Genomic DNA, 18,598 nt, shown 5'->3' on the forward strand with positions numbered 1-18,598 from the left:
ATAGACTGATTATCAAATTACTGTAGCTCGTGGCGTGACGATCTCACGTGCATGTACATACATAACCACAAGCAACATCCCTCTTGGTCAGTCTACCAAGGTCCAACCATAGATGGTCCAACCTAATTGACGATAACATGAGTGGATCGGGGTTCGAAGAAAGCAACACAACTCATAATCAAACAAATTCGACAGAGCTCATTCTAAAAGTGAATTTGACCTCTGTGGCATTATCCGTCATGGTTTGCGCCCAGCTTTTTCTTTGCGCCATTGCTTTGATAGCAATCGTCCGCGTGCGCGCTTTGCGCGTGGGACAAAACGTTTATATTGTCAACATGATTCTTTCCGACGTCGTTCACGTTCTTATTGCATTTTTGGCGGCCATCAGAAAGTTGATGAGGTACGACTTGGGCAATCAAGAAGCGGAGAACATTTGCGTCACTACTCTCTTTCTATTATACGCGCAGTTCTTCTGGTCAATGTGGGGAGCTGTTCTCGTACAACAAAGTCGGTATTCGACCGTCCGCGATCCTCTCGCACCAGGCGTATCTACTCGAAAAGCGGCAATTGCATCTGCCTGCACGTGTGCAACCGGAATCGTCATTGCCATGCTGCCTTTCTTCACCTGGGCAAAGTACAAGCTCACGTACGCAATAGCAGATGATCAATATACCGAAATTTGCTCTGCGGACCTCTCCGACCATAACAACTACATCTCGTTCTCTCTTTTCTACTACATATTGTCTTATTGGTTGCCTGTTGCAGTCACCATTTATTACCTTGTGGGAACGCTGAAAATAGTTATTACCAGCGCAATTGAACGAAGACGACTGACTGATTCAACAACATCCAATAGCACGAAAACAGAGCAATCCGCTACTCCTCCTCTTCCTCCTCCTTTTTACAAATCCAAAGCTCTCTGGTATGTCATTTTTCTCGTCGTTTCAAACGTCCTTTTTCCTCCATTCTTTGTTGTTCTTCACATACTTCTGGGCTTTCTCCGAATAGACCCAGATCTCCTGTATGCTGCTTCGACGCCACTTCTGATAAACTTGCTCATCAATTCGTTGATCTACTGTTTCTGGGTAAAGACGCTGACCCGTCATCTTGGGGTTGTCTTGCGATGCCGCAAACTGCAGAGAATAGTGAGAAACTGATTAAAATCGGCGTGCAGAGACGTTGACCCCCTCTTCTTGCATGGCTTCCATTTGTTCGATTGCATGCGAATAGCATACGTAGAAGAGTAGAATACTTCGATCAGAAACAATATATTTAAGATATTGTACGTCACGAGGAGAGGAACGTGGTAACTTGACACTTAGAATAATATAAGGCTGCTACTAGTATAACCACTGGCACTGGCGTTGTAGAAGGAAGGACGCCGTCACAACATTTCCTCAGCACAGTGTCTCTGATTGCTGTACTTAAGTTGATCATTTACATAGGACCACGTCATTACTTGAGCGCGAAGTTGCTCGTGGACATGGTTACAGAATAGCAATTAATCTATTTAACGAGTGACTTACTTGGCTATCTTTATTACTGGAGCCACCACTCCTTTTGGTCACACAAAAGCTCACTACCTCCAAAGTAACATGAGCGGATCGGGTGATGGAATGATCCATTCCACTCATAATCAATCCAACTCAACGGAAGTGGTTCTAAGGCATCTAAATGAAGGTGGAAGTTCTACTCAAGTGGCCCAGGTCATCCCAGCATGCATTCAGCTTGTGCTTTGCGCAATTGCTCTCGCAGTTATCGCTCGCGTGCGCGTTCTGCGCGTGGGCCAAAATCTCTACATTGTCAACATGATTTTGTCCGACGTCCTTCGTGCCATCGTCGGATTGTGGCTATTTGTGCGGGCACTGCCGGAATATGAATTCGGAAACCAACACGGAGAAAACGCTTGCTTGGCCGTTCTCTTCTTATGGCATTGGCAATTCTGCTGGTCGATGTGGGGAACCGTTCTCATAGCGCAAAGTCGTCACTCGACTATCAGCGATCCTCTTGCAGCTGGCGTCACAACTCGAAAAGCTGCCATCAAAAGTGCCATCACGTGTCTAATAGGAATCGTCATTGCAACACCGCCTCTCTTCACCTGGGCGAGGTACATAAACAAATATATAGTACTCCCGAACGGCTCTTTTTTCGTACGGTGCGGACGAGACCGCTCTAACCACGCCAACTATCTATCGTTTGTGCTTGTCTACTTGGGAATATCCTACTGGCTGCCTTTTGTAATCGTCATTTATCTACCTCGCAAAAACTCTGAGACTAGTCATCCGAAGTTCCGTGGAACGACGACGAATGACTGCTATGGCGTCCAGTGACCGAGAAACAGAGCAATCCGCTCCTCCTATTTACAAATCCAAAGCACTCTGGGATGTCATTGCTATCATCAGCTCAAACGCAATATTTCCTGCTCCTTACGTCATCATGATGGTACTTAGCGACGTAGAAAAAAGAGCCTTTACAGCTGCCGGTTTCATTTTCACGCTGAATTTTCTTGTCAATTCGGTGCTCCACTGTTTCTGGGTTAGGACGCTCACGCGTTCACTTGTCGACGTTTTGTGCTGCCGGAAACTGCGCGATGTGTCTGTGAGGAACTGATCATATGGCTGTGATCACGCAAAGACCCTTACGTATCGCTTTGCGTTTAGACTGCACGTGAATGGTTCGTTTTGACGTGTCGATTATTGTCCGTGATATGTCAGTAGTACTGTAGAGGGGTGTTACAATAGCATCAACTCAACTCATATGTATCTCACTGAAAGACTGAGGGAAAAACCAGCACCAAATCCGCTGAACGTATGAAAGCTAACACTAAGATACTTTACTGGCGTCTGAGCACGTACGGGGCTGGTTTCAGGGACATGAACTGAATGAACCCGTTCACCTGTAGAGTACCGCTTGGGACAGGCGCAGTCACTATAGCAGCTTTCACCCCAACAAAATTATTAGCCCACAAGGCGCAACAACTGAAGCGGCTAAACAGACTTCGGCGAACTGGTTATGGCTAATTATCTAAACGAGGATATGACGTAATCATGAAGGTAGCCCACGCCAGTCAGCCGCACTGACGTTGGCATTCTCTTCTGTGAGATATTTATTACAAAAGGGATAAGACAGTCAAACTTTAGTACGCGCGGCCAACGTCACCACGTCATAAAAAGTAGCACTGTACGGTAAGGGACCCTCGCCTGGAGGAGGGCATGGGCGTACGTGCGAGCCGTTTGTGAGCTGCCCGTCGACTCCTCGGCCGAACACGAGAAGCAACGACTTAGGGTTAGACAATCAGTGGAGAAGAGCTCATTCGCATCGCACGACGAGTCATTTTGACTTTGTTCATGGCTTCCTTGGCGAACACCCTCCGAGTCTTTTTTATCCACGACGCATAGGTATATGTGACTCGGGAACGTAGCAGATGTACCATCGGATGTACCATCGGAATATCCTAAGTAACAGTACCTCAGAATCTTCTTCTTCTAGATAGTACGCCAAGTCTATAGAACTCACTTCAGATGACATCGAAGCTCCTAGAAAGGGGGCCCGGCCCCCAGTTACCATATCAATACGATAGCTTCAGAGACGTTATTGATCGCGTGGATAATGCCACAGTGCCACAGCACGTTTCCTTTCCAGAACGCTTCGGTGGGAAGTGTCCGCGCCGTTTTCTGGTTGTCCTACGTACGAAACGTTTGTCGAAGAGAATAACACAACACAGGCGCGTGCCGTATTCCTTCCGCTGAGCGGAGAAGCGAACAGCAGACGAAGTTCGATTGTCATATGAAGCCCGTACGTCCGGGAGAAATGTAGTGTACCGCGAACAGCGAAGCAGCAATCCTTCTCAGCCTGTCGGCATATATATGTTCCGTTTTGCGTATTTCGTCATTTTGATTGTCATTTGTGTTGCTGTTTCTAAGAAGCGCTATTTGAAAAGCGGCAATCAGCAAGGTCATACTAGTAGTCTACATGGATGCACCATAGATCTGTGGATGCACAGCACATTCATATGACTTATCAAATTAATGCTTTCAGTTGTTAATTTTGTTGAAGTCCCCATATCAGACCAAAATCAAACGGTTTGGGTGTCTCCTAATTCACGTGTCTAATCGTCAATGCAACGCCGCCTCTCTTCACGGCGAGGTACAATAACATAAACAGATATATAATACTCCCGGGCGACTATTTTAATAACGAGACGGCTCTAACAGCGCCAACTATCTATCGTTTGTGCTTGTCTAGGTAGGAATATCCTATTAGCTGCCTTTGGCAATCGTCATTTATTATCTCGTAAAAACTCTGAGACTACAGTCATCCGACGCTCCGTGGAACGACAAAAATAACTGCTATGGCGTCTAATGACCGGGAAACAGAGCAATCCGCTCTACGCCCAGAGCCGGTAGACGTGACCGTATTGGTACCAGAGCAATTTTGCAACGGAATGCATACTAGGACAAAAACGCTTGCTGATATTCACTAACGTTACTTTGGAGGTTAGCAGTTGTACGCCTGACATTCGCAGAGACGAGTACGTGCTACCTGCAGTTATGCATGTAAAAGCAGCCACACTAGTTCTTAGCCGGTTCCTCTACAAGCTTTCTGCGGTCGCTAATTGCAGGCTACTGCTGAGAAATAATTAGTTTGCCTAGCGGTTCATAGCCATAGGAACAGATTCCATACGTCTGAACCAACAAGACACTCGCTAGACAGCTATCGCCCAATTCTTTTGATCGAGTCAATCAGAAATGACATACTTTCTTCTATCAGCGAAAAAGTGCTATCTGGGGATGGGTCTTATAAGCATTAAAAATTCTGTCGGGAAAAGGCGAGCCAGAAGCGCTTTCAAAGGACGGGACGAGGCGGAGAAGAGCAGCAGGTCGTTTAATTGATTGGCTTCGCCTTTTGATGATAAGAGAAAACCCTATTTATTTATGCTGTAGACATAGATGCATGGTGTACATGTATGCCCCTGTTGAGACATGTTGACTACACTGTTGACTACTAGTAGTGCAGCAAAGAAGAGTACCTTCACCATTGGGTACTATACTCTACATATAGAAGTAGTAAATTTGTCTGCTATACTAACGGGCAGGCACAGTTGCGAGAAAACTGGTACAGTAGTCCGCATTGAGGAGCACAAAACTAACTGTTCGCCGCTAACTGATTAGGAACTGATTAAATTAGCTAAGACGTGGCGTGACAACGTCAGTGCATAACCACAAGCAACATCCCTCTATAGGTCAGTCTGCCAAGTGCCAACTTGAGCTAAACATGAGCGGATCGGGACTTGAAGAAAGCAACTCAACTCATAATCAAACAAATTCGACAGAGATCATTCCAAAAGTGAATATTCTCCCTGTATTGAATCGGTTCCTCTACAAGACTTCCGCGGTCGCTGATTGCCGCCGAAATAATTACTACAGTAGGTTGCCTAGCGGTCCATAGCCATTGTAACTGATTCCATACGTCTGTATACACGTCCAACGACTTTAGGCTGTACTCGTAAGAATTCTAGGCCAATCAATCAGGAATGACATATTTTCTGATAGACTGCCTTTTGATTGGAGTGTAAAACCAGGTCTCTAGCTATAAACGTGTACATACCTGAAACGAATTCCTTCGCCACCAGCCGACAGTTGTTGCTGCATGCACGCTACTAGTCAAAATCGTGGTAGTCACGAGCACTTCGCGCAGTAGTGCTATACTGTTAGGAAGCGGCGAACCAGGCGGAGACGAGCGTCTAGACGGTCGTTTCGCCTTTGTCTGACAACCTACTTATCTCTGCTGTAGACAAAGTTTTTGTACGTCCGAGCCAATATAAATGCTAGTAGTGGACTGGCTTTCTACTAGTACTTTCACCAATATTGTCACAAACTGTTTTTAAAATAATGACATTGACATAGACACATAATAAAGTTATTGACTGACTATAGTAGTGCTGCAGCAAAGAGTACGTTCACCATCGGGTACTAGTGTTAGCTAGCTGTTCAAGGAAAAGAACCGCTAGACGGATGTGAACTGATTATCAAAATTAGGGCATGACGATGATCTCAACGTACATATAACCACAAGCAAATACCCCTCTAGGTCAGTCTGCCAAGTGCCAACTTGACGATAACATGAGTGGATCGGGGTTCGAAGAAAGCAACTCAACTCTTAATCAAACGAATTCAACAGAGCTCATTCTGAAAGTGAATGTTCTCTCTTTGGGCTTATCCTTCGCGGTATGCGCCCAGCTTATTCTTTGCGCCATTGCTTTGATAGCAATCGTCCGCGTGCGCGCTTTGCGCGTGCATGGGCCAAAACATTTACATTGTCAACTTCATTCTTTGCGACGCCGCTCGCATTCTTATCGCACTTTTGGCAGTCATCAGAAGGTTGATGAAGTACGACGTGGGCAATCAAGAAGCGAAGAACAATTGCGTCACTATTCTCTTTCTATTATACGCCCAGTTTTTCTGGTCAATGTGGGGAGCTGTTCTCCTACAACAAAGTCGTTATTCGACCGTCCGCGATCCGCTTGCACCAGGCGTATCGACTCGAAAAGCGATAATTCTATCTGCTGTCACGTGTGCGATCGGAGTCGTCATCGCCGTGCCGCCTTTTTTCACCTGGGCAAAGTACAAGCTCACGTACGCAGTAGTAGATGGCCAATATATAGTCGAACAATGCTTTACGAGCTTCGCCGATTCTGCCAGCCATATCTCGTTCTCTCTTTTCTACTACATATTGTCTTATTGGTTGCCTGTTGCAGTCACAATCTATTACCTTGTGAGAACGCTGAAAATCGTTATTGCCAGCGCAATTGAACGAAGACGACTGACTGATCCCATGACATCCAAAAGAACGGAGCAACCCGCTACTACTGCTGCTGCTGCTGCTGCTGCTGCTGCTGCTGCTACTACTACTACAACTACTACTACAACTACTACTACTACTACTACTACTACTCCTCTTTACAAATCCAAAGCTCTCTGGTATGTCATTTTACTCGTCGTTTCCAACGTCATTCTTCCTCCATTCTTAGTCGTCGTGAACATACTTCGTCCCTTTTTCCGAATAGACCAAAATCTCCTGTACGCTGCTTCGACGCTATTTATAACAAATTCACTCGTCAATTGGTTGATCTACTGTTTCTGGGTAAAGACGCTGACCCGTCATCTTGGGAACGTCTTACGATGTCGCAAACTGCACAGAACAATAAGGAGAAGCTGATTGAAATTGGCATGCAGAGACCCTACTTCTTGACTTTCTTTTCTCTTTTCTGCCGGTTGCATGCAAATATGCAAAATTCATGTATCGAATATTGTCCGTGATAGGTATTAGTCAAAATATAGGCACGTCACTGAAAGACTGAGTAATAAATGGACTCCTCCCTGATCCAGAAACCGCTGAACGGAAACTAACACCAGGATATTTTACTGGCGTCTGAGCACGTACGTTGTAAAAATTATTAGCACGCAAGCAACAGAAGGAACTGATCAGACGTCGCGGTTAGCTGTTGTTGTGACCAATTATCTAATGAAGGTAGGGCGTAATCGTAGCCAACATAACTGCAGGTGGCGCACTCCTCTCGGCGAGACGTACGCTGCCAACGTCGAAGGTAACATGACTGGATCGGGTCTCGAAGAAATCGCTTCAACTCCCCGGTGTGAATTAGCGATCTCATTCGGCCTGACCTGCATTCAGTTTCTTCTCTGTGCAATCGTTTCGGTAGCAATCGTCCGCGTACGCGCTTTGCGCGAGGGCCAAAACGCTAACATAGAGTTAACCTACTGCTTTCCGATCTCCTTCGCGTCATTATCGGAGTGTGGCTATTCATCAACCAAATGAAGACGTACGACTACGGTAGCCAAGAGGCAAAGAATTCTTGCGTCTACTTTCTCTTCTTCTCGTACACGCATTTATTGTGGTCTACGTGGGGAACGGTTCTCCAAGCACGAAGTCGCTATTCGACCATCCGCAATCCTCTCGCACCCGGCGTAACGACTCGAAAGGCGGCAATTGCATCCGCCGTCACGTGTGCGATAGGAATCGTCGTTGCCGTGCCGCCTCTCTTCACCTGGGCCAAGTACACGCTCATATATTCTATAAAAGACGGCTATTACGACGAAGTGTGCGTCGTCGACTTTTCCAATCTAATCAACTACATCTCGCTCTTGCTATCGCAGTCTCCTGCCCTCCGCAAACATCATTTATTATCTCGCGGCAACGCTGAAATTAGTCATTCAAAGCGCAATTGAACGAAGGCGACTGACCCTGGGATCCAATGGAACGACGGGAGGAGTCTCGGAGCAAGTCACTACTCCTCTTACAAATCCAAAGCCTTCTGGTATGTCATCGCTCTCGTCGCCTCGAACTTCTCCCTCAACCCTTCATTCTCGCGTACACACTTCAGAGCTTTATCCGACTAGAAAACTATCTCTTCCAGGCTTTCGTCGTGATATTTACGTCAAACTTCCTCATCAATACGGTGCTGTACCTTTTCTGGGCTAAGACGCTTACGCGTTCGCTTTGGGACGTCTTGCGATGCCGCAAACCGCGTACTATATCAGTGAGAAACTGACTGAGGCGGATCGAGGCACTGTTTTAGAGACAGAGATTTCTACCGTGTTGGCGTACGCTTTGGATGACTGAACGAATTACTGGTAGCCAGGCGTTCTTTCCGTCGAGTACGCAGGTCTTCTGGCTATAGCAATATTACATGCCACTGCTGCCACTGACACTAAGACATGACGGAAGCGCGTGAGCTGTGATCTGGGCGATCCTGAGCTACAGTAGAACTAAAGGGACCCCGAAACGACACGTTTGCCTTACGATAAACTAAAAATTACCCCGCTCGTTCTGTGTGATCCAGAGCTTCACTATGCATGGGCGCGATGAGGCGCGATGGTGTTTTCTCTTGTCTCGCTTCCACGACTTCGCCACCGAATAGCTTGCCGCTTCCCGCGAAAGGAACAGGAACGGGGTGAACGTCGGTACACGATGGGCCCGAGTGGAGACAGTTGTCGGCAGAGAGTAGAGCCCCTCTCGGCTGTCACATGAGCAGTTAATTAGTATTTACTAACACGCACCACATAGCGCACATAGCCATATAATAAATTAACTTCCACGTGCAGGAAATTGATCAAAAAATCAACTCCGTCATTGTTCTGAATTTGACTCAGAAGCAGCAGCCGGATGTTAATCTCTCAATTCTCCATTATCTTTAGAATAGCCTCAAGCACACGTAAGCGAGCACGCAAATGCGGCAGGCAAACGAAATAGAAAATAACAGCAGCAATCAGAATGATGCCAGCAGAGGCACCCAGAATGCCACCAAGAATGACCTTCCAGCCTACAATAGAACAAAGCTCAATGAATACTACAGCTGTAGAGCAGAAATGATCTGTAAGCAAGCCGATAGGCTATCAACTTGACTAAATATGAAAAAAATTCCTATTTCAAATGTACACATACCATCATCACTGTCTCGTCTTCCCGGTCCACATCCAGAACACGTCTTTCCGTCTTCCGAAAAATTCTCTAGTTAATATCAATGAACACAGGCTGGTAATTACCTTTCAGAGTAGAACAAGAGACGGTCCAGTTTCTCGTTTTGTATTTTTCCGACATTTCCAAGGCCCCAATGTAGACTTTCATCTTATTTTGAATGTAGTCCGCCACGCTCATAAGACATGAGACTGAGCACTTGTTTTTTGCACTCGCGGTTACGTTGCACCATGTAAGGAGGTCCTCCGTATCGCTGTCGTATACGCTAGCAGAGGTAATTCCGCAGTCAGATATATTTTTGAAGGACGTCCTCAATAGAACGACGTCGTTATTGCCGATGACGAGGTCCCCGTTCTCGTGTAAGGCGTCGATTTCTACACCCATATAGTTACAAACGGAATGAGCAAAAACTTGGCATGACGCCATGTACCGAAAACTGGGGGCTCTCCCGAACATTGATGATCCTGCACTGGCGAACGAGAGCGTGACCCTACAAGTGGGGTTTGTGCGAGAGCGCAAATAAGAAAGAATGCTCCGCTCTTTGAAACAGGCTCCGACATAGAATATAGTAGATTCCTTCGAAAGAGCGCATGCGCGCATCTCGCCAACTGTGACCAGAGACGTGGTGAAACGAAAAAACGCTCAAGACGAGCTGGAGTGCAGTCACTTCAAGACGGAGAAACCGACATCCCACTTCGTGTTTTTTTTTTATAGCCCTGTATCAACATCTTGTATTTATACATGCACTGTTGAGGGACTTCATCCCTCCATGATGTTCCTACCTAAGCGGAAGTGTACGTTGGAAAGACATTCCAAATTCGCGCTAAAACTCGTTCAGGGGTGGAGTTGTCAAAGATTCTTTTCACGTGACCTTCCACAGCTAGTTTACGCTCGTACAAGTCCTAAAAGAAGAATGATCAAAACGACTTTTCGTTTGATGCAAAAATGTGACGGTTTCCACTTCGGCGTCAAGTGTGGGAACGATAAACGAAACTACAAAAAAATGGGGGCCCCCTGTAACGATATTATCAGAAAGCGGCTGGGATACTGCAATGTAAAGTTTGCATGCCCTAGTAACGCTAAATGAGATGTCCAGCCGTACGGAAATCGTCCAAGCTTCTCTTCTCACTCCATATGCAAATTCTGAATCCGCTTCCCAACGGTTCTAAAGTTTCTGAAAAAGGTGAATCCAAAGATTCCACAGTACTGTAGCCGTTCTAAGGCGAAGAGTCTGCTCAAACGAACGTAATTTCGATGAAGTGCATGCGTAGTCGGAGGTGTCGAACAGAGATCCCGTAGGCAAACGAAAGCCTGCCGCAATGAGCTGCAATGGTAGCTCATGAACGATCAGTGACCATCAAAACCGCACGCCGTTCCCCTATATTCGTAAATTCAAAGCAGAACCGGCAGAGCCATTACACTTTCACATGAAGGATACACTAGTATAATCTGTCGCACCTCTTGTGAGTCAACAGCGACTGCATAACAAGTCACTGAGAGTCCTACTGAGAAGTCGGGGACCCCATCAGACAACTGATAAGAAATTTCAATAATCTACTGTGGATCACTATCAATGCTTACCCCACTGAGACCACAGTACACTGATCTCGATTGGCATGTGCCACTTTCCAGTACCGGTAGGTCACTGCTGGTCCATTGTTTCTACATATATTGCATGTGGTATTAACTAATTACCGGTAAAGCAATTCAAGATAACATCCTATTTAGTTAGTTGATACTGCATCCAATAGCTCACAGCAAGCTGTCTCTGACAGCATTTCCAGATTGGTCAGCTGCTGCTGTTCATTTGGAGACAGGTCAACCCCTGCGGCGGCGGAAGCCGCCACCAGCGGTGTACCGGACGCCAAGTGGAGTGACTCGAAACGTACAGTCTGAAGTCGATGGAATCCGTCCGCATTTTCAACGTATCGAAAGCGCGTATGTCCCGGTGGAAGTTTGAAATCGTGCACGTTGACGAGATGCGTGCTCAGCGTCCCACCGTGGCAGAAGATGCGCTCGCACATGTGACACTGATAGAGAGGTACGTTCTCGGGGCCTGTCTATAGAGCAAAGCACTCGAATCAAGGCCAAGACGAAGAGCTATTAGAATGACGTACTTGGTGCTGGAGGCGAAAGTGAGCGCGAAACGTGGGTGCACAGCGGAACGTTTGAGAGCACTGGGGACACTTGTACGGATCCAGAAGACTGTGCGTGTCCTTGTGACGTTTCAGGTCACTTGCAGTCTTAGAGCTGGGGGAGGGAGAAGAAAATCAATAATTCTTCAGTCGGTCAGTGTATTGGGGGAAAGAGAGGCATCTTACCTGAAATTGCATATGTCGCAAGAGTAGGGACGTTTCTCCGAGTGCCGATGAGCGACGTGACGCCGAAGCGCGGACGTCGTCGGACACGTCATGGGACAGAGATGACACTTGTAGCGACTCACTAACAACAATCCAGACATAAGAGAAAATCTGCACACATTCAGGATTCTCATTACCGTGTTGATTCATGTGATCGCGAAGAAGTCTTTCCGACGGAAGACGTTTGAGACAGTGAGAACATTGATAGCAGGCTTCTATAACAAAGCAATCATCAATAGAGAAAAATCAATCACGAGTCTCGCCATCTATAGACGCTTGACGAATGTAGTGATCTCTCAGTTTCGTCTTGCACGAAAAGAGAGCGCCGCACGTTGGACAGGCGACCGCTTTCTTATGCGTGTGAACCGTACAATGACCCTTCAGCTTGTGCTTGTCCTTAGCAACAGAATTGCAATCTAAAAAAAATTATTTTAATTATTTATTTCAGAGTCAATTAATCAAATTTTTATTTTATTTATTTATTTATTTATTTACCTTTCCAGAGACATTTGAGTATGGATTTTCCATCTTCCGTTTGATCGTGTGGCGCCTTCAATCCGTGCTCCTCCACGTGACTATAAAACGAGTTGGGACAGTAGAACTGTTCGCCGCAGTCCCTCCAATGACAGACGAGAATTTCGCCGATCGGCGGAACGAGATTTCGCGTTTCGTCGCCGTAACTGCAAACGGTGAGATTCTCTTTCGCCTGAACGCGACGTCCTTCTTCCTTGATGTAGGCGTGATACGGATGGAAGGAGACGTGGAGAAGGAGCTGGAGTGGCGAGTCGGTTTCGTACGGGCAGTCTTTCCACAGGCATCCCATCGTCTCTCCCGGATAGGCGGCGTGGAGGGATTCGTCGCTTCGCGGCGGCCAATTCGGGTGGAGGTGACGCGAGTGCTCGCGAACGTGCGCGCAGAGAGCGTCGCGCGTGTCGCACTTCGTCGTGCAGTCGTCCCACTCGCAGGCGAGTGACATCTTTTTGCGCCCTTCCAGCTGTCAGTCCGGGAACGCTTGGCGCGCACGCGTGTTTAGGCCGACGACGAAAATGGCCGAGAAAGCGCTCGTAAGAGCGCTCAATTTTGAAGTATTCGGAAAGGTTCAAGGTAAATCTTGAAAAGCTATTTGTCTAAAGTAAGGTTTTCGCTCTAGGCGTGTTTTTTCGTAAGGTGGGATCGACCGTTCGTCTTTTCCGTCACGTAACGCCTCTATTTTCTCATTTAGAACACGCAAGAAACGGCTAGGAAACTTGGCTTAGTGGGCTGGGTGCGGAATACGGAGAAGGGAACCGTTGTTGGAGTGATACAGGGACCGGACGAAAAACTCCAGAAAATGTAATCTTTTTGCGTCACATATATCAAATTCTACAGATATTCTTTTAATTAAGGAAATCTTGGCTAAAGGAAGTCGGAAGCCCGCGTTCAAAAATCGAAAGATGCGAATTTAGCGAAAGTGACGTCACTACGGATAGAGACGATTTTAGCATTATAGGAAGGGGCGGACATTTGAAAGTTTACGAAAAGGGACGCGGCACTCATAAGACTAAATGCAAATAACCTAATTAATTATTTATGATATATCGATACATGATTTTACTTATTAGCAGAATTGCTAAATAAATATTGTCTGGTGAAACGTGCTCAGGCTATTATAACGAAAATGTCACTTCTGATCCTACTGTCCCTGAGAGACATGAGGTGCTGCGCAGAAAAAAAGTGAGCACCCAACATCACATTTCTTATAAGTCATATGATGAGAAACTCTCTTTTTTCTGCACGGAGGCGCTTCAGTACCATCTGGTGCCGCTCGCTCAAATTTTATGCAAATCTAATAATCTAATTAGCTGAACGAGATCCCGAAATACTTCTAAAATAGCTGGCTTAGATTTCTAGAAATCGAATCCTCGCATCTAACGATCCTCCCGTCGATTCAGACTGAACCAACTAATTCGATTACCACAAACCAATCATCGCGTTCGTCTACGTACTAAAAACATTCCTTACGTGTTGCTCCACCCGTATTCTTTGCCCTCGGAATGCTCGCTTTCTTCGCTCTCTCCGCTCTCCTCGCCACGACGACGGCGCTCTCGTGCGCCGATCTCGGTCTCATATCGGGCGGCAATCCGAAAACGACGACGGTTCAATCGTATTCGGGCACGTCGCCTCAAACGTCGTCGATCACGTGGAGCGCTTCGTCGACGACCGACTCGTCGCTTACGAGCACAGTCACCTGCGCCGAAGGCACGGGAGACAACAGCGACAAACTCGTCATCACGAGCACGGGCGTTCCCGCCCATCGCGTGGGCGATTTTCCCATGCGCTTCGACACGACAGGAAACGGGCACAACGACAATCCGAACACGATTGCCGAGCAATCGTTCTCGTGGACGCTGCCGAAGAATCCTCAAATCAAATCGAGATTTCCCGAGTCGATTCTCGAGAACAGCAACGCTCTGCCTCTGGGTCCCATTGGGTTCGCTTTGAACGGCGTTCCCCTCTTTAACCCGTTCAATTCGGGAAAGGAGGACGCCGTCTCGCGGGACAGTTCCGGGTACGAGGTCATGGATCTCTGTCACGGGCATCCCGACATGCACGGACGTTATCACTATCATTATCAAGAGCAAACCGACGGGTGTCTGTTCGGTTCGATGAATGCACAAATTGTCGCGGAAGCTGGGAAGAGATCGCCTAAGATCGGCTACGCTTTTGACGGAATAGCGATCTATGGACCGTTGGGGAAGGACGGCGTTGCGCCGACGGATTTGGATAAGTGCAATGGGAGAATGGATACCGATTTGGGGCAATACGTCTATCACACTACCGATGGAAAGGCGCCCTATATCATTGGATGCTATAGATATCGTGCCACTCGCTCTGGTGAGTAATGAGTTTTGAACACAGGACTGTGCCATAGATTGAGATTGCACAGTTCCTGATTTTAGAGATAAATTTAATATTGATTTTTATTTAGGTCCACCTCCTGTAGTAGTACAGACTCAGGCTCCTACTCAGGCGCCCACTCAGCCGCCTACTGACTCGCTAGGTGCAACTGGAGGAGACACTGAAAAAATCACGGAACGGTCAACATCTCAAGGTTTGCCGTTTACGGTTCCAACTTCGATGTAGCAGATCTGATCTATGTTTTTTAGCGGTGGTTGCTATGCCGGCGTTGATTACGACTGTTCTGGCTCTCGCCTTTCGCCTGTTGGCTTAGACGTCTCTAACAATGAATTCTTATCTGTGATTTTTTTATTTTGTTAGTCTCGTCGACGTCTTGAGTATTTTTTGAGCGATTCTTTTCTAAACACGCTTATTTATCTTTGGCTATCTCCTCTCTCCCTAATCCTCCACTGCTTAGACATCTGCATCATTGCACCTCCTAAGAGACGATCGGACGCGAGTCTCTGTTTTCTTTATTGCAGGGAGGTGCCACCCTGGACCATCCGTACTACCTGGTGCCGCCGGCACTAATGTTATGCAAATCTAATATAAGCTCTCTCGAGGGCCGAGAAATCTTTTTGAACAACCCGTCAAAGGACGCGGATCTTTGGTACGTAGCTTGCTCGTGAGCAGAGAGTGTCATTTCCTGGATGAAGAGCGTGGACGAGACACAGGCTCAGACTTCCAAGTTATAAGTCAAATCCTTGCAGCTATTCTCGACTTTTCGGGCCGCTAAGACGCGCCCCGCGTCCAACATCGATGTTATTCAGACAAAACCAACTAATTCGATTATATTGCAAGCCAATCGTTTTTAGGCATTCCCATCCCAACCCGTATCACCCCCGCCTCGAATCGCCCCATGCTCGCTTTCTTCGCTCTCTCCGCTCTCCTCACCACGACGACGGCGCTCTCGTGCGCCGATCTCGGTCTCATATCGGGCGGCAATCCGAAAACAACGACGGTTCAATCGTATTCGGGCACGTCGCCTCAAACGTCGACGATCACGTGGAGCGCTTCGTCGACGACCGACGCGTCGCTAACGAGCACGATCGCCTGCGCCGAAGGCACGGGAGACGACAGCGACAAGCTCGTCATTACGAGCACGGGAGTTCCCGCCCATCGCGTGGGCGAATTTCCGATGCGCTTCGACACGACCGGAAGCGGACGCAACGACAATCCGAATACGATTGCCGAGCAATCGTACAGGTGGACATTGCCGAAGAATCCTCAAATAAAAGCCCAATTTCCCGAATCGATTCTCGAGAACGGCGACGCTCTGCCCCTGGGTCCCATTGGGTTCGCTTTGAACGGCGTTCCTCTCTATAACCCGTTCAATATACAAAAGGAGGACGCCGTCTCGCGGGACAGTTCTGGGTACGAGGTCATGGATCTCTGTCACGGGCATCCCGACGAGCGCGGTAGCTATCATTATCATTATCAAGAGGAAACCGACGGGTGTCTGTTCGGTTCGATGAATGCACAAATCGTCGCGGAAGCTGGGAAAAGATCGCCTAAGATCGGCTACGCTTTTGACGGGATACCAGTCTATGGACCGTTGGGGAAGGACGGCGTTGCGCCGACGGATTTGGATAAGTGCAATGGGATACCGATTTGGGGCAATACGTTTATCATACTACCAACGGAAAGGCGCCCTATATCATAGGATGCTATAGATATCAGTACACTCCTACTAGTGAGTGTATTGGGTTTTAGCAATAAATATATAACGGGTTTATATTTAGACATGGGTCCACCTCCTCCCGGAGGCCGTCCTCAGCCCCAGCAGCCCACTGAAGGGAACACCCAAAAAGTCGGCGACGGGTCTACACCGACCTCTCAAGGTTATTGGTTACCATTTTACCTTCGATTTAGTCTTATTTCTGTTTTTAGCGGTGGTTGCTATGCCAGCGTTGTTTGTGTCACTGTTCTGGCTCTCATCTTTCGCCTGTTGGCTATCTAATTGTGACGTCTTATTTATTTGCTGTTTAGTTCAGTCGACGATCTGAGTACTGTACCATATTTTATCTACAATCCGTGATTTTATATAGATTATTGTATTTTGTCGATTGTAGTGATTGAGAAATCAAAACCGTCTCTGAGGTCGGGCGCTCGCTTTCTCTTAGAGTCTGAGATGGATGACTTACTGATCAGATCATTGATCTATGATCAGCGGATGATCAGCTGGAGCTGTCTATACGGGATGCCGAGTTGCCGACAGTGAGTCACAGTGAATCACAGTGAGTCACTCACTCACTACTACGCAACATGGGCTCGTCACTCTCGTATCCCGAAGTCGATTTGGCCGGCAAGGTGGCCATCGTGACGGGCGGCAATACAGGAATAGGTTACGAAACAGGCAAGGCTTTCGCCAGGATGGGAGCTCGCGTCATTTTGGCGTGCCGATCGGAGGAAAGAGCGACCGAGGTCGGTGTTTTGATCGTCCGTTGCTAGCTAGATCACGTGTGCAGCGTGCGCGAACACCTCGTTCTGCAGGCGATCGCGAAAATGCGAAGCGAACTGGCCGAAGCGAAGCCCGTGTCGGGAGAAGATATCAACGTCGAATTCATAGCACTCGATTTGTCTTCGCTCGCGTCGGCACGAGACTTCGCCAAGGCCTTCTTGGCGCGACGTCTTCCGCTTCATCTGCTCGTTCTCAATGCAGGAATCGCAATGATCAATCCCTTACGTAATTAATATTTACTAATTAATTAATTAATTAAATTTTTTAAGAGCTGACTGATGATGGGTTGGAGAAACATTTTCAAGTCAATTACCTCGGTCATCTCTTGATCATACTTCACTTGCTCGAGCTCCTCAGTTCCAGTGGTCCGGACGTCCGCGTCATATCTGTGTCGTCAGCTGTGTACAAATCCGGCACTCTCGATTTGACGAACATGGACGGTTCCAAATCATATGGCAGAGTGAAGTTTTATGGAAACTCGAAGCTCTATCAGGTAAACGCATTGTCTCTAATGAACCCAACCCTGATTGATTCTTTGAAGATCATGATGACGTTTTATCTTCAAAAGAAGCTTTCTGACAGCGGAATAGCATTCTCGTGTCTTAATCCTGGCTTAGTAAACGCTTGGCATGCAACCTAAGAGGTACACATTTCAATCGTTTAGGTTAAAACAGAGGCAACGAGATCGTTTGAAGATTCCAGGCTTTTAACGACACTAGTGAAAGCAACTCATGCACTCGGTACATTAGAGATATTATTGATACATAGATCATGCTAACTACTTACCGGTTGTTTTTAACAGGTGTGGCACGAAGTGCAGCGAAGGGAGCTGCGACGTCAATTAACGCTGCAGTCAATCCTGAATTTGCCAATGGAAAAGCACTATTCTTTGAAAGCTGCAAACCTACTGGTGTCAAAAGTCTTGCAAGGTGCGCCGTTTGCATATACGAGTCTTCATCCTATCGACGTTCCCTTTCTCTCCGTGGTCTAGAGACGAGACTCGTCACGAAGAGTTATGGACGTACAGTATCGAGTTATTGCGCAAGTACATCGACGACGAATGCGCCACTAAGCTGACTGACATGGGTCTGACGATTTCGTCGTCTGAGGCGGCCGAGAGCCTGGACAATCAAGACGATTAATTGAAGACGGAGAAAAAGACGATTCTTGGAACCGAATATATGCATCACCTAAAAAATTACAGTAGTCGTTGTGCCTTTGCTTACTTCTCTCCATATTTATCCACTGCATGCTCAGCATCAGCGTTGATTTTATTATATCCCATCGAAAGTGTCTTTGTCATTGTGTTTTGAGTTGAACAGAATATAGTCAATACGGGTGTCGA

General features: G+C 47.1%; 5 protein-coding genes, 2 long non-coding RNA genes and 1 pseudogene across 7 annotated transcripts; 4 read left to right on the plus strand and 4 right to left on the minus strand.

Moving 5' to 3' along the window:
- Window positions 1-3,088: 3,088 nt before the first annotated feature.
- LOC136188431 (uncharacterized) lies at window positions 3,089-3,762 on the minus strand. Its single transcript, XR_010670216.1, has 2 exons — window positions 3,565-3,762; window positions 3,089-3,503 (listed from the first exon to the last, which is right to left on the minus strand). It is a non-coding gene; the product is annotated as an uncharacterized lncRNA (long non-coding RNA).
- Window positions 3,763-6,943: 3,181 nt separating this feature from the next.
- LOC136192596 (uncharacterized) lies at window positions 6,944-7,442 on the minus strand. Its single transcript, XR_010671195.1, has 3 exons — window positions 7,245-7,442; window positions 7,158-7,191; window positions 6,944-7,095 (listed from the first exon to the last, which is right to left on the minus strand). It is a non-coding gene; the product is annotated as an uncharacterized lncRNA (long non-coding RNA).
- A 1,752-nt stretch (window positions 7,443-9,194) lies between these two features.
- LOC136199610 (uncharacterized) lies at window positions 9,195-10,723 on the minus strand. The gene is made up of 6 exons (XM_065989849.1): window positions 10,598-10,723; window positions 10,278-10,397; window positions 9,926-10,211; window positions 9,564-9,869; window positions 9,463-9,513; window positions 9,195-9,340 (listed from the first exon to the last, which is right to left on the minus strand). Exons 3-6 carry the CDS (start codon window positions 10,053-10,055, stop codon window positions 9,195-9,197), a joined length of 633 nt encoding a protein of 210 aa, XP_065845921.1. The 5' UTR covers window positions 10,056-10,211; window positions 10,278-10,397; window positions 10,598-10,723.
- Window positions 10,724-11,219: 496 nt separating this feature from the next.
- LOC136199611 (histone H4 transcription factor-like) lies at window positions 11,220-12,834 on the minus strand. Its single transcript, XM_065989850.1, has 6 exons — window positions 12,351-12,834; window positions 12,119-12,271; window positions 11,993-12,070; window positions 11,817-11,937; window positions 11,613-11,745; window positions 11,220-11,555 (listed from the first exon to the last, which is right to left on the minus strand). Exons 1-6 carry the CDS (start codon window positions 12,829-12,831, stop codon window positions 11,220-11,222), a joined length of 1,302 nt encoding a protein of 433 aa, XP_065845922.1. The 5' UTR covers window positions 12,832-12,834.
- A 59-nt stretch (window positions 12,835-12,893) lies between these two features.
- On the plus strand, window positions 12,894-13,429 carry LOC136199741 (acylphosphatase-2-like). Its single transcript, XM_065990036.1, has 4 exons — window positions 12,894-12,959; window positions 13,006-13,022; window positions 13,078-13,187; window positions 13,241-13,429. The coding sequence occupies exons 1-4, from the start codon at window positions 12,902-12,904 to the stop codon at window positions 13,407-13,409; spliced, it is 354 nt and encodes a 117-aa protein (XP_065846108.1). The 5' UTR covers window positions 12,894-12,901; the 3' UTR covers window positions 13,410-13,429.
- Window positions 13,430-13,888: 459 nt separating this feature from the next.
- LOC136199612 (uncharacterized) lies at window positions 13,889-15,179 on the plus strand. Its single transcript, XM_065989851.1, has 3 exons — window positions 13,889-14,729; window positions 14,824-14,946; window positions 15,002-15,179. Exons 1-3 carry the CDS (start codon window positions 13,889-13,891, stop codon window positions 15,064-15,066), a joined length of 1,029 nt encoding a protein of 342 aa, XP_065845923.1. The 3' UTR covers window positions 15,067-15,179.
- A 472-nt stretch (window positions 15,180-15,651) lies between these two features.
- LOC136199613 (uncharacterized) lies at window positions 15,652-16,880 on the plus strand (annotated as a pseudogene).
- Window positions 16,881-17,029: 149 nt separating this feature from the next.
- On the plus strand, window positions 17,030-18,598 carry LOC136185186 (retinol dehydrogenase 12-like). Its single transcript, XM_065972266.1, has 7 exons — window positions 17,030-17,216; window positions 17,286-17,478; window positions 17,523-17,746; window positions 17,795-17,869; window positions 17,918-17,993; window positions 18,056-18,182; window positions 18,245-18,598. The coding sequence occupies exons 1-7, from the start codon at window positions 17,058-17,060 to the stop codon at window positions 18,393-18,395; spliced, it is 1,005 nt and encodes a 334-aa protein (XP_065828338.1). The 5' UTR covers window positions 17,030-17,057; the 3' UTR covers window positions 18,396-18,598.

The sequence above is a fragment of the Oscarella lobularis genome, chromosome 1 (assembly GCF_947507565.1).
Source record: "Oscarella lobularis chromosome 1, ooOscLobu1.1, whole genome shotgun sequence".
NCBI lineage: Eukaryota > Metazoa > Porifera > Homoscleromorpha > Homosclerophorida > Oscarellidae > Oscarella > Oscarella lobularis.